This window comes from Eschrichtius robustus, chromosome 8 (genome assembly GCF_028021215.1).
Source record: "Eschrichtius robustus isolate mEscRob2 chromosome 8, mEscRob2.pri, whole genome shotgun sequence".
NCBI classification, from domain to species: domain Eukaryota; kingdom Metazoa; phylum Chordata; class Mammalia; order Artiodactyla; family Eschrichtiidae; genus Eschrichtius; species Eschrichtius robustus.
In genome coordinates this window covers 99,817,781-99,833,403 of record NC_090831.1, presented here as the reverse complement: position 1 = coordinate 99,833,403, position 15,623 = coordinate 99,817,781, and the positions used below count along the sequence as shown (strand labels likewise).

At 39.1% G+C, this 15,623-nt stretch overlaps 1 protein-coding gene across 1 annotated transcript in view; it reads right to left on the bottom strand.

Annotated features, from left to right (window-relative positions):
* The window catches only part of KCND2 (potassium voltage-gated channel subfamily D member 2), a 476,550-nt gene extending 463,563 nt beyond the window's left edge, over positions 1 to 12,987 (bottom strand). The window contains exon 1 of the mRNA XM_068550069.1: positions 11,873 to 12,987. Within this exon, the coding sequence (XP_068406170.1) occupies positions 11,873 to 12,987 (1,115 nt within the window). The remainder of the gene's footprint in view (positions 1 to 11,872) is intronic.
* Positions 12,988 to 15,623: the final 2,636 nt, after the last annotated feature.

The following is a 15,623-nucleotide window of genomic DNA, read 5'->3' as shown; positions in this document are numbered from 1 at the left end:
TAGGGATAGTCAATAAATTGAGTTAAATGAAATCTGGATTCTATGTTTATTTGCTAGGTTTTGCATATGACTGTGCATTTGTTTTTCTGTTTTTCTGGGCATCATATTTTTTTCTGTTAAACAGTAATGTTCCAGCGTGTTCAACTGAATGCAACAGCTGATGTACATCAATTTCATAGATTATTAATAAATACCAATGCTAAGGTGATGGTGAGAGACAGTTACAGAGAACAATATTATAGAGAGGTAAAGTCATATGTCATGTATCACAGATTATTTAGGGTGCTCAAGTGTTAAGACCATAAAACAAGATTCAAATGTCATCTAATTCAATCTCTATTCCATCCTCCTGCTAGAATTGTTTCTCTAATTTCACAAATATGAGTAGAATTATTTTGCATTCAGAAAGACATTTTTAATTTACTTTCATTTATTCCAAGGATATTTATTGATCACTTATGAGGGTCAAAACACATGAGAAAAGCAAAAATACAAATATGAGGACAAATATAACTTATAAGTGAAGGGACTATTATTTGTGTTACAATAATTACTTTCAAATTCATTCAGGGCAGAATTTATTAAGATTTAAAACGTGACAAGTGATTCCAGATTTTTGTTCAGTCAACATTCGACAGATATTTGAGTGCCAAAGGAATCTATGCACTGTGCCCAGAATACACTCTGCATTTTTCTGCCACTGAGACTGCTTATGCCAGGTAAGGAAACCCTCCTCTATGCCCCACCATGGCTGACCATCACTAATTGGCCATGCCATCCATTACTGGTGACCCTAGACATGCCTGAAAATTCTTCTCATCAGTCACACAGGAAACATCTAAATTCTAATGGAGTTAGCATACAAGAAAAAAAAATATACACTTCCATAGCTCTTAGTATATGGGATAGTGAGTAATGTGCTAGCTAGACAATAGTCTATGTCGAATGGTTTTGCATTAGATTTGGAAATATTCTCTAAATGGCCATTTCTTATGCTGATTGTCTATAAAAAGCCAAGGCCATAACATTTCCTGATGGCATAAATCTGGAAATTTTTGTTGAAGCTCAGAAGAATGGCCCAGGATAGATATGTATAGCTACGAGCCAACAGCACAGGGATGAGAGAAATAATACAGAAATGTAGAGGATTTCTTCAGAAGGTTAAGGAAGGTGAATAAGGATTTGGAGAACAGTTTTACAGAGGAATAAAATCAGCATGTCAAAACTCTAGACATTTATTTCATGTGTAATTTTTTAATGTATGTTGAGCTGAAGACTTTGCATCTGTGGGAATTTTATTTCTGTATGCAGATATTTGTGTGTCAGAGAATGTGTGTAGCTGAGAGAGAAGTACCTAGAAAGTATTATGAGTGATATAAGTACCTAAAGTGGGTTGGACACTTAACTCTACAGTAAAAAGGGAAAAAAAAAAATCTTTATTCAGCATCCATGATCCACAAAGCAATGTTCTAGGCATTGTTATAAAACCTGCAGGGGAGATTTCAACTAAAGTCTGAGGTTCTTTGAAGAGAGAACTTTTGTCAGCGGGCATATTAAGGCACCTTAAACACAACAAGGCTACAGGTAGAGCATTTTAGATCCATGGATTGTTTTTCTTAATTGGTTCCTAGGGATACTGCAAATAAACAGAATACAATATGAGCTTAGAAACAAATTATTAAAAATAAATTGCATGTGTAGCTCTTCAATAAAACAGATTTTTCTAAATCAACTAAAACAAAAGTGAACAAAAATTATAGACCCAATTAAAATATATTCTGGATTAAAAATTTTAAATCCATTTTTTAAAAGATTTCAGATTTCAATAGCAGGTCAGAACTTTGAAGCACGGTGCGAGTGGTATTTGGCTGATGCTTCTGTCTGGCTCCAATCTTTGGTAGAAGCCTAAGGTTCCTTTACTGGGATACCTGATCAGGATCATGAATTTTTGTTGAATATTCTCTGATATTCTCCTAGAAGAACTTCATATCCAAATTCAGACTTGTTTCTCAAACATGTTCTATTGTTTTTGGTTCCAGCTTCCTATTTTAACTAAAAGAATTTGCTTGATTTTTTTAAATAACAGTTCTAGCTGTTTGAACTAAAACATGTTTCTAAAGGAGAGGCCGTATTTTGGTTTCTTTGCTCCCATTTTATTTAATAATTATTTAACTTATTTTCATTGATCATTCTTGACAATGGGAATGAAAATGTGCCAAAGCAAGAAGGACAGCCCATGCATGGTATGAAAAAATATCACTGCTATGTCTATGGAGGTGGTGCCTGCCAGAAAGTATGGGCCCAATAAATCTAGACTCTTCCTTGCCCTATTATAAGTCAGATTATCTCCTTACACACACATTCATTCATTCATTCATATTCTCCCTCCCTCTCCTTCCCTCCTTCCCTTTTCCTCTCTCCCCACATATATTTTGTTCAGCAAAAGTGGCATTACAGAGGGTTGATAAGACTGTCTTTCCTATTTATCTGACTTGGAATAAACCTGCATCATCTAACTAATCTCACTTCAAACCAAGATTTCGAAATGTCATGGCAGGTCTCTTGATCTTGACACTAAGAGACATTTAAGTTTCCATGAGATTACATTTATCAGAACTTTTATGATTGAATCATAACTTTTGACCAAAAGTTTCCTCCTTTTACCAAAGTTAATAACCAGAAATCCTGTAGCCACAGCTAATCAGACAGCATCCTCCAAGGCAGGAAGTGAATTTCAATTCCTGGCCATAGGAATCTTCAATCAACCTTTCCCAAGACCCTTCTCTTTACACCTAGACCTCGTGGGAAAAGGTTCATTACATACTTCCCTATATTTACCAGGAAAGACTATGAAGTCATTTTGGACAGGCCAGCAGCCATGAAAAGCCAATTAAAAAGCTCAACATCAAATCAGCCATTCTGTGGATTTTTACACAAAACTTCCCTTATGCTCAATTATAATCTAAGAATGCACTAGTAATTTGTTTTCTATCTTTAGGTCCTCCACAGTTGAAATCCCTAACATGTGATTAAAAATTTTCCTCTTTGAAAAGTAAATCCTTTTGAATCAATTTTCTGCTTATATAGAAAAAAAAAAAAAAAAAGAGGAAAAAGAGAAAAAAATATACTCTAAGAAAATTCTGGTCTCATGAGATTTAGATTGACTTTACACTGGGTGCTGTCTTGGCTTCTCATAAGCTCTTCCCTAACTCACAGACCCCGATCTAAGACTCCATATTCCTTATGTTCATTATGATCAGTTGGCCAGTTAGCTACTGCCCCCACTGAGGAAAGCTCAGCCCACCCATGCCTGACAGTTTAGGAAATCAGTAAGTTTAAAAACTCACAATCCCAAACTCCCGAAAGGAAGCAGTTGTATCGTCTTTATTCTACTTGCTCTACAGAACAGTAGTACTAATGTCCATTATCCACAACACCTTGTTCCTTGGCACAAGATAGGATAGGGCTTTTGCAAAAAAGAATCCGTTTATCACCTACACTGAAGATTACTGAATTTCTATCTATCTTCCTACATATATATTCATTAGGTAATATTAAAAACTAGCACTTTTGCTACTTCGTCTATATCGTTGTTTTGGTTTTGGTTTTGGTTTTTTTTCATCTCCAGCTCTAGTTTTTATTGTCCCCTCACAGGTCTCTCTTAATGCAAATTCCACAGCCCAAATCCCAGCCAGAAGGAATGACAAATAATTAAGGACAAAAGGTGAAAATAATAATTCACATGAGACTATATGATGAACTTTGCATACTTACGAATATATGCCAACTATTTGTTAGCAAGGAAATGGAATAAAGCTCTTCAGACCAATGAAAAGTTAGTTTTCTCTTAAGAAAGAAAGGTGGAATATGTATATAATGCATAAGGGATGTCGAGTACTTGCCATAGGAGGCCAGTACAATAAACATACAAGTACCAAAGTGTCATTTTTCAGTGTTCCCTTATTTACAGACAAATTACAAAATTATATAGAAATTAAACCCACTTGCATATTAGAAATGCACTTCAATTCACCCATGGATCCAAGAGTCATTGTTTTAAACAGTGTATTTTAACCTCCTTTCAAAATATTACCAGCTCAAGGTCAAAAATATTCCCAGATTAGAATACTAGAGCTATCCTCGACATACATTCTCCCAGATCACTGGAAATTTTAAGAATCACTGGTTCTTACAATTCTGTGAGAGAAGTGAAAGTGTAGTTTTCATGGTTCCCTCCTCCAGACATTATTTCAATTGTTTTAGGTGACTGCTAAGGATCTACATTTTTGTAAGTGTCCCAGGTGGTCCTAATTCTGATGGTCTTCCATCCACACTAAGAAACATCACCCAGAATTTTCTAAACTCTACAAATGAATCTTGTAATACAGAAACTATATCCCATCCCTACCATGCTCCCAACTCTCTAATGTCTCCCTATTATGTCTCAAATGAAACCAAAGATCTTTACTATGGTCTGCAATGTCCTACATCATCTCATCCCTTTCAGACAGTATTTGCTACTAAGCCCCTCCCCTGCTTTACTTCAATTACAGTGGCCTTAGGGAGAATACACCTTGCGGTCTTGGTACTTCTTTTCTCTCTTCTTCTAAACTCTTCATCCAGATATTCACAGGACTCCCTTCATCCCTTCAGAAAGCCATCAGCTCAAATATTCCCCTAGGAAAGGCTTGGTCTGTCCCCTATACAAAATAGCACACTTTTTCTTACCCTGACTTATTTTATTAATAGCACCCATCACTGCCTGGAATTACATATCTGTGTTCACTTTCTGCCTCACCTACTAGAATACACAGTTCTTAAGGTCTGGAAGTTGGCAGTTATGCTTACTGCCGTGGTCAGTGACAGGTAGTAAGTGATCAACAAAAGTCTGTTAAATGGAATTGAACGCGATGAGTCACATTTTGATTTCCTGAGAGCATAAGTTACTGGTAGGACTTTGGGTTTCCCAAAGCACTATTACTGGTATTCTTAAAAGTGAGGAAAGTGAGGAAGATGGAAGAATCAGGCCCACATAAGAGCAAAAAAGACAAGACCTTCTACTTTTAGAACAAAACCTTCCCATTCTATCTGACATTATTTCACCTGTCTTCCTACTCTTACGTTATTTTTTTCTCATTATTAACTTCTGATAACTCACTCCCTATTCTCCGCACACTTTTTATGATTATGATCTTCTTTACATAACAGACTTGTCAAAACTTCCAATGCAAAATGGATTGCACCATGCCAGGATATGTATCTACATGTATATTTACATTTTGTAAAACTGCCTTTTAATCGCTTAGAATGAACAGAGAATACATTTCTTCCTGAACAGAGAATACATTTATCTCATGTGTCATTTACAGACAATAGTTCTCTATTTTTAAACAATTCCATTCTATGCATAAATGAGTGCACCTGAATAAAGGAAAAAAGTGCCAATTTGTGTTTACTGGGTAAGAAAGAGAACACCTTTCTAGTGACTGTCACCCAGGTATCTTTTTGACCCATGTGTCGCTTGGGCTACTCATATTTAGATAGGGGACTGAACTTGAAAGAGAAGGCAGTATATTTCTGTGCAGATTCACTTACATTATAACATATCTCCATATGCTTCCCAGAGGTACCTGCAATTTACCCAGCCTTCACCAGAAAGTAAACTGATTAAGGAAATAGCCATCGACAGCCATTAATTCTAACCTTTGCAGAGAAGAATGAGTTACAGCCCTCCCTAGTTAAAAGAGAAAAATAAAAAGGATGGATTGTAGTACATTCAAAGACAAAGTGTTCAAATAAAAAAAAAAAACTTGAAATTTGTTAACATTGAACAAAGCATGTGATTAGATGAGTCGATTCTTGCTAATGTTGAGATGGCACTGGTCCAGGGCTAAGGAGCTCTCCATGGTGTGCATGTATCATCTCACAGCATGATCGGCAACACAGTAACCAGGTAATAAGTCTCCAAAAGGTATAGACCCAAACCTCAAAAGCCTTTCAATGTAGTTAGGCAGGCAAGAAGTAAAACCATAAATTATATAAAAAAGAGCACTTACTAATGTCAAGTGTAATTCCAACTATAGAAGATGTAGGCTTGGGAGGTTGAGAAGGCTTCATGGACAAGGTCAGTGTAAAGGCTGGCTTTCAAAGCGGAAAACTAAAGGGCAAAAAAATCCAATGGAATCTACTAATGCAAGGAGATATGCAAATGTACACAGAAATGTAGAGACGGTGTTTCACCCTGGGTTTCTTTTCAATACCAGATCATACCCCACACCGTCAAATCTAGCTGCTGAAGTTAGTGGGAGAACAATGCCTATTTCTATATATATGCTCAGGCTCGGAAAACAATATAAGACATATGGAGAGTAGGGAAAAAAAAGAGGGAAATCATTCTTACAGCTCTGCAGGAAGAATCATACCTCCTTTTCAGGGAAAGTTCTTTTCACCTTTCCCCTTCTTTCCATGAAAGAGAAGTTAAATTGTACAGTTTTTAACAATCTACAGGCCAACTCCTTTATAGATAATTCAGACAAAATAACTGATTTATTTTCTTCTCCATCAGGCCAGGTAAAATTTCACCATTAAGTAGTTTTCCCCCAAATGGCCTAAGAGTTCACGAGATGAGAAACACAGGATTGCGTTATATCAACTGGGCACCTCATGATAAACTCCAGTACCGTATGAATAAATGCAGAGCTAGCAGTGATACTGAGGGATGTGGAAAGAGTGAGTCACAGAGAGTAGAACTAGGAGAGAAATGCATTAAAATAATAGAATAAAGAACATATTTATTCCTTTCTTAACCCTGAACGCCCGCAGTAACCCCCAGCTAATTATTACTGCACATTTCTAGATAATGTTTTAAGGTCTTCAGGGGAAAAAAAGAGTAAAAAATTGAAATTTCAAAAAGTACTACTGATATTTAATTGTGTAACTATGAGCAGGCCAAAAACAATCGTGTTTGTGTAAAATGATGGATTTTAAATAGACAACAGCTAAGTTTCCTTCCACCAGGAATTCAGAAATTAGGGAATAAGAAATTTGAACTTCATTAACTCATTTTCAAAGATGAGTATAATTGGGAGGAAAGTTTAGACAAATATAAAATACATGATATCAGAATTAAATGAAGTAATTATACAAATAAAATATATATAAGACCAAGTCTATCTGTGCTCTAAAGGGAAATCCTGAAAAGAAAAAAAAAAAAAAATCCTAACAGACCCACTGAAAATTAGAAACCGGTCCCTTTTCTAGGATGCCGTGCCAAGAGAACACGTCTCATCTCTTCCTGACATACCTCTGTCTTTCAACCAAGCAAATGCTTATAGAAAAAGACATAGAAAGCTGGGTGAATACACACTTTCAAAAAATACATACGTCACGTCAAATATTATCTCTAATTCAAATGGCGACTAAAACAAAATGAAGACACTTAAGATTTGGTTCCCTGTAATGCTAAAAGAGGAATACATATCACATTTTCTACATCTCTTTAAAAGTTCATTTTCAGCTCTCATCAATTAACACGCTCTATAAAGAACTTTGTAAAAAATGCGGTATAGTATGTCAAAATAAAAATGGATGTTACTCATAGTATGGCTCTTCACCCAAAAGATAAATTTTGGTCCCCCCGCCGCCCCCCAGCCCGGCACCTTGTGAAGATGTATTTGATTAACACGTTAGCAATATTCATGCATAGATGCTGGCACAGGAGAAACTATAATTCCACCCACTTTCAGTATTGCTGGGTAAACCAGAAGTCTCTACATAAATGATTCCACAAGATACACTCCCAACATTTCCTAAAGCTATGTAGTCAGAATAGTGACGAATAGAAGGAAGATATTTCAAAGTTTCTTCTTCTTTTTAATAATATATACTTTATAACATGCACTATATAAAATATATAACATATACAACACAGTTAATATATGTATATGTTGTATGGGATATATAGCATATTTGTATGTTATATGAAATAGAACATATATGACATACATATGACATATTTTATATAAATATATAATCCCCCTACAATTATGCCATTCTAAAAAGAGGAATTTTCCTCATACATTGTTAGGAAAATTACAATAAAAGTATTTTGCTTTTTTGTTTCTTAAAATAGCAATTTACGAATTATATTAAAATTAAGATATTATAGACTTAGTTTTGATAGTCTTATAAATAGACAACTACACTAAGTTTTCTAGGAGCATAGTTGTAATTCTACCATATTTGTTTCTGATGAATGTACACTATAAATGAAATTTTTGTTTTCCCAGGTTTGCAGGGAAACCAAGAATGCAGGTATTGCCTAAAATAATAGCTCCCCAAATATTTAATGTGCCACCTGGTACCTCTTCTAATTCACAAGTCATGAGCCTAAGGTTCAATGGTAAACTGAAGCTAAATATATGCTTGTAAAATCGTTTTTGATTACGGGTGAACATTTGGAAATTTCCTAAATTTGACACCATTTAAGTACTACCACCTAAATGAAAAATAACAACAGGATGTTACTGCCCAGAGGTCATTAAGACAAAAGAGGAGTTCCAGGTTCTTATTCTCCCAAGGCAGTTTAAGGTAGTAACTAGAGGTTACATTGCAGAAAAGAGGGAGGCGGGGAGTAAAAGGGTCATCAGGGCCCAGTGCAGGTCAAGTATGCTCAGAAAGAAAGGATTGAATGGAGGAAGAAATACACAGGGCCACCCAATTTAAACATTGTTTTAAAAAAACCTTTCTGACATTCTTTCATTGATTTTTAAAATTGTGCTCTTGATGTTTCATACTTTAATTAATAGGAAATGGATAGGCTTCAAATTATATTTTAAAGCATTCACTTTACTAGCAAATCAAATAATTACTTATGTAATGAGCATGGTTAAAATATGGAATAATGATATATTTGCTATTTCAGGGAGCACAGAAATGATTAGATGAATACACAGTAGACCCACTCACTTCTTCAGACCGAAAAACCAACTGAATATTGTATAAAATGACCTGAGAGGTAGCAGGTAATTCTGCCAGTCCTGAACTACAAAATTCTTGGCTCTTTCTTTTCACGTAGATAATGTTTGTATGAGCTGGAACTTTCAAAAACCACTGTCTACGATTGCATTTTCACTTCTATTATCATTAATTGATGAATATTAGCTCCATTGAAAATAACAGCCACATAAAAAAAAGTTCATTGACTGTAATGGGAAATTCCTGGTTATCTATCAGACACGGATTGATTTTAGCTTCAACTACTGAGTATTTTCCAAAAAGTTTGTATCTTACACTTCATTGTATAAGACTACAGTGTAAAAAATAAATTCAAGCAATGGCTTTTGTTAATACTTTCTATTCTTAAATAAAGCTGTTGAGTCACAATGCAACCAAAGTTAAGACACCAAAAAGGCAGGATTTTTTAAAAAAATCTATTTTTTCAGAAAAGTATAATACATTTAAAATAATTTTCATGAGAAACAGAAGACATTTTTTGAGAAAACTTTGCTATATTATAAAGCGTATGTTTTGTTAAATGTTCATATATATTCTCCAATAAATGGGTTGTATCTTGATTGCAACAACATTTCTACATCTTTAAAGCATGACTGCTATATTACCAGGATCATTAATTACCTTAATTTCCTGAAAATTAAAATTTTCAACTATTGTGGAACTTAAGTCTTAGAAGTAACTCCCATTTTGCTTCCAAGTTCTGAGAAAGTGTGTGTATTTAATTTTTCTTACATACTAACATTCAGAACACGTGAACTAAAACCATTTCATAGATTTTACTCAGGTACTGTGATTTAGTTTCTTAATTCATTTCAAAAAGTAGATGTTTCTAAGCATTTTATTTATATAATAAAAATTGTCATCAGTGGTTAACAATTCCTCATCTTTTCCTGAAAACAAAAATAAATTTCAAAATAAAATAAAAATTTGAAAGTCATTTCAGAAAACAAGTTTTAAAATAATACTAACTTCTCAAGTCTAGAATAGAAATTTCTAGCCAGATGAAATTAGCATCTCATCAACATTCATTATAATAATACTTAAATTCAATCAGATAGAGGGTATATAGTATTAAAATGACTTACTGATACTTCATGAAAAACACTGTCACAGACACCTAATTTTTTAAAATATATTTCCTTTTAATACTTCTTCTTTCATTTCCTCTTAACATAGAGTCCTCTTTTTATTCATAGGTACTTCTAATTTGAAGTCCTGATAGTGATTTACACTATCCAACTGTCCTTAATAAAGACTTCAAATGACATAAAGACAACAAGACACAAACCTCTTGGTTACAACTAAGCACCTGCACTGCTAAGGTATTCTGCATCTTCTTCAAAATGTGTCACAAAATTACCAACAGGATAAAAGGGAAATATAAGCAGTAGGTTATAGAATTTTCACTGACTCATTTTTGAAAATCCACCAGTAGGCCTTCAAAAATATGTGAGACTAAATCAAAATCATAAGGCATTATATTTTACTTTAACATAATTTCTTGACTTAGCCCAAAATTCTTCACATATAAAATATTCCATTAGTTAGCCATAGGACAACATGAGAATTCTGTTCAACACAATATGTCTAATAAAATTAAGTTGACTTTAACCACGTTGTCATTTAAAGAAGGCAATTAAATTAGGCTGAAACACAAAATTTTAAAAGCAGCCTTGGGAATAACTTTTTTTCTTACAGCCATTACCAAATCCTATTGAACTGATTAACTATGCAAGAAAAGCAGCATAAAGCTGAAGAAAGGGCAGTAACATCACTACTTGGCTTATCTAAGAACTCATAAAAGTAAAAGGCTCTTACCATTTTATTTTACTATATACTCTAATATATAAATGCTGCTACTTTTCTGCAGTTTTTACATTATTAATAATGTCATATCTTTCTTCAATCATCTAAAAATCTTAATTCTAGCTTAAATTTTGTCCCTTTGGTGGCAAAACACCATTACCACCAAATAAAATAATGAAGAAAAGAATTCTAAAAGGAAATTAGGGCCCAAAATTCTCTAATGCAACCAGCCCTTGGTGACCATCAATCTCATCAGATACTGCTCTGCCCTCTATGTGTATTTAATGAATATGGGCCCATTGCCTGATGGGATCTGTAGTTTCTTAAAAAAACGTGTGGATAAGAGTCATTTGCTTCTTTATTTGAAACTATGAACATAGAAACAAATATGTTGCAAATATCATTCCGCTGCATTTTGTAGAGTTGATCAGTTTCAGCCCTGATATTCTAAAACACTGCATAACTTATCAGCCATAATGAAAATGCATATATATGAATATGTGTATACATATTACAAAATCCTTTGATAATATCTATAATCTATGTCTTAAAATGCTGTAAAATGAGAATTATGGTTCTTAGAGGGAAAATGCATGCCAGAAGTATTCATATGAAAATAATACTTCAAATATACATGGAAACTTTTCAGTTCAACACACTGAAGCACTTTCTAGGCATTTCAATATACAGCGTGTATTTTCATACCTTTACTTGGACACAAATTTTGTCTTTTTCATTGTCATTATATTTTTATGTATTCATACATATAATATTGATGATCTTTATATTCAGGAATTCCTAAATTTCTTTCTGTATCACTTTCAGGCATCAATACTTAACACTGGCCAGCAACTCCCTAAATACTTCAATCACTATATCATACTCATTTCATAGATCAAAAGAGTTCTTCAAAACCATTTAGATAATATTTTCCTGAACCCATTTAAGAAAGAGAAAGATTATTTGCTCTGAATAAGTATATAACTTTAAGGGGTGCACAACCACCACATACATATTCCGCCTCCACCCCACTTCCCTTGATGGCACCTACCCTAGTGTTGTCATGGTGACGATGGTGTACCAGAAGGCAGCAGGGATGCTGGTGAACTTGCTGGCGGAAGACCCCTTCTCTGCGTAGAACATAACCGTAGCGAAGATGATGATAGCCATGGTGAGCGAGAAGAGCAAGAAGCCCAATTCAGAGGCACAACTCTTCAGTGTGTACCCCAGGATGCGCAGGCCTTGAGAGTGGCGGGAAAACTTAAAGATCCGGAAGACCCGGAAGACGCGGAGTGTGACAAAGGCTCCACTGACATCCTCATTGTCTGTCATCACCAGCCCAATGTAATAAGGCAGGATGGCCACCACGTCGATGATACTCATGACGCTACGCACAAAACGGTAACGACTAGGAGCTGCTGCCAGGCGAAGCAAGTACTCAACGGTGAAGATCATGACGCAGGCTGTATCCAAGCAAAAGAAGGCCACGGCGTACCGCTCCCCACAGGGCAGTTCTTTAATGTGACCTGGGCTGGACCCACATGGCACTGTTTCTACCACATTAGCGATGACTGAGACGGCAATGAAGAACCCGGTAACATAGTAGAACACCAGGGCCATTGTGCTGGTGTGGGGGTTCTCAAAAGCCCGCCAGACCCTCTGCCGAGCCGTCATGGTGGGCAGCGCGCTCTCTCCGTTGTTGTCGGTATCAGCATCGTCCTGAAGACGCTCGGCGTTCTCTCGCCGGCGATCCTTGTACTCCTCATAACAGCAGTCGCCAATAATTTCTGGGATGAGGCCAAAGAAGGCTAATTCTTCATCATAAGCGGAGATGCACTCATGGCGAGGGTAGTGGAGTTTCCCAGTGCGGTAGAAATTCAGGATGTGGCGGAAGATATCTGGGTCACGGTCAAAAAAATACTGCTGAGTCTCTGGATGGTAGAAAAAGTCCCTCTCCGAACTGCCCAGCAGAGTGTCTGGGTACCGTTCCAGGGTGTCCTGCCATGTCTGGAAACGAGTGCCACTCACATTCAGCACAATTAGAGCATCCTGAGTCCTTTTCCTCTCCTGCCTCGGGGGAGCGGGCATGGGCCCCGAGGCCACAGGCATCCAGCCAATGGCCGCTGCCCTTGCAAAGGGCAGCCACGCTGCTACCCCCGCCGCCATGGTTCCTTCAAGTGCAGGCCAGAAGGGCAATGGAGTCTCTACAATGGGTCACTCAGAGTAGCCACAATCACCCACTTCCCCCGTCAAACAACTACTACTGAGAAACGTGGTCCAGAGGTATCAGCCTTATTCCAAGGTAGGGCTCCTGGTGAAGTCACAGTTCTCAGAAGGGCAAGTTTCCCTCAAAAACAAGGTATTTGGAGTAACGGGGGGGAAAATACAATGTCCTAACAATCACACCCCACAAAACCTAACCAAACCTCTTCCTGCAGTCGGACCAGGCTAGCCCTGGCACAAATAAGTACACAGGTGACTTTAGATGCCGCAATTTCTTCAAACAGGTGTCTTTGATTTCTCCCTTAACACAGTCTGGAGTATGTGTCGTGTAGGATAGAGGAGACGAAGGACACTCAGCGGTATTCTTTTGAAGAATCAGGGAACCCTTCCAACTTCCCTTTCAGCTCTTTCAAACCTTCCCTTTCCAAGTGGCCCTTCCCGCCAAAGGAATCTCAAGAAGGAGACCTGTTGTTGCAGCTTCCGAGGTGCGGTCACAGCCGCTGCCCCACGTCTCTTTGGGAGTCCGGTCGCCACCTCTACTCCTCGGGACTTATTTGTAGAGACGGAAGTGCTGTGCGTTGGCCCCGGCTAGAGGGCATTAATATAGATCCTCCCCACCACGTCTACGAGCACCCGCCGTGTCTGCCAAAAGCATATGCCCAATTTCCCCTTCACTCTCTTGTCAAGTTCACCTCAGGTGCAGTGTGACAGTTACAGAGCCCGGGAGCTGGCCGCCGCCACTGCAGCCGCGGCAGCAACATCTGCTTCCGCGCAGAACGCGCCTCGGCCGCGGTACATACCTGGCGAAGTGCGCGCCGGGGCTGAGTTGCGGAGACTTTCTCCTCGCGGTGCACCCGGAACGGGAAAAGCTGAGAAAGCAGCTCGCGAGCAGCCGAATCCGATGCGCCGAGGAAGCATAAATAAAGCTCAAGCGAGCTCTTCTTCCCCTTCCCCCATTCCTCCGTGCCTCCCTCCTCCTTTTCACCTTCCAAAAGCCAGGTGCAGGCGAGCCGAGCAGCAGCAACAAGTTCAAAAGGTGCGGGGGAGTCGAGAACGGAGGGGACTAGCTCCTGCCAACTTACTGCGCCGCGGCGGTTGCCGGGGTCCGAGCGGCGCGGTGCGGCGCGGCGGGGCGGCGGGGCTGCGGGGCGGCCGGGCGGGCGGCGGCGGCGGCGCGGCGGGGCCCGGGCAGGCGCGGGCAAACGCCGGAGCGCGGAGGCAAGAGGCGCTCGGCAGCGCGGGGGCGCGGGAGGGCTGCTCGCTGCTTCCCCGCCAGTGGGTGGTCCTGCATCTCCCCGGGCTCCCAGCTCCGCTCTTGCTCGTGCGATCAATAAATAAGGAGAAAATAAATAAATAACCGCGCGCACGCCCCGCCACGCAGGTTATGCAAGGCGTCTCCTGCCTTTCCCTCGACTTGACCTTTCTCCGCCCCCGCCCCCTCGGGCTCCTCTCGCTCCACCCCAGCCACGCACCAGCCCCGGCGCAAAATGTCAGCGAGGGAGAGCATCCAGGTGGATCTGCTGGGGAGGAGTGCGAGCCTCGTTGAACAAAGGGAAGCTTCACGCGCTTGGCTGCGGTGGTTTGGTGGAGGATAGGAGGAAGGGGACCGATGCCTTGCTTCTGCCTCCCTTCTGCCTCCCTGGGTCCCGGTTCAAGGCGAGCGTGAGGGGGTGGGGGGGGGGGCGGGAGGGAAGGAAAAAAAGAGAGAGAGAAGCTGGGTAGGAGGGTGAGCAGAGCGGAAAGCGCAGGAATTGGCTGTCTTCTGAGGGCTCTTGGGTAGCAAGACCTGCAAAGCCCCGCGGCGGAATTTTTAAGCGCTTTTTCCTCTTTCTCAGTCTTTTGGTTTGTTCGAACCAGATGTTAACGTTGCAAGAGTTAATATGTCATCTGTCCCACTTGCTGAAAAGTCAGACAGCCTCCTTGGTCGGGGTCTTGCCACAACTCCTTTTCCTGTCCTTTGCAAATGACAGGAAGGATTTAGAACCCTTTTCTAAATGTCAGCGTCGAGGGGCGTGCGTCTCCGTGAGTGTGCCTTCCCGTTCATTTTCTCTGCGCATCCATGCGCACACCTAAAATGATTAAAGTAAAGGGGTCCCTGTGAGGGGTAAGTAATGTGGGAGACTAGGAAATTGTCGCTGTCAACGGTTTTGTTTTTCGAGTACCCCGCCCCCAAGTCATTAGAAATCTTTCTTAAAACCAAGCATCTAACATTTATAACCACTAGATGGCGTGAATGGCGAGAAGTTAAATCCACACCTCAGGTCTGGATGCTTTAGAAAGGTGAAGGATCAAAATGAACTGACCCAACAGAGCATCAGATCACATAAATATCCTCAAATCCAGCCCCCACCCACCTTTTTAGTATTTATAGGAGATATGCTACTCAGGTCTACGCCTGCATTTTGATGGATATGGGATGTAATGTGTAGAGTTTCTGTTGAAATGCCTTTCAAAATTAAATCTAGATTACTGAGTAATAATAATAATAACAACAACAATAATAAGAGTGTTTGGAAACAGTGAAGCTTCATCTATGTTGACTAAGGAGAGAAGCCCAATGTCTACCTGAAAATTACCTT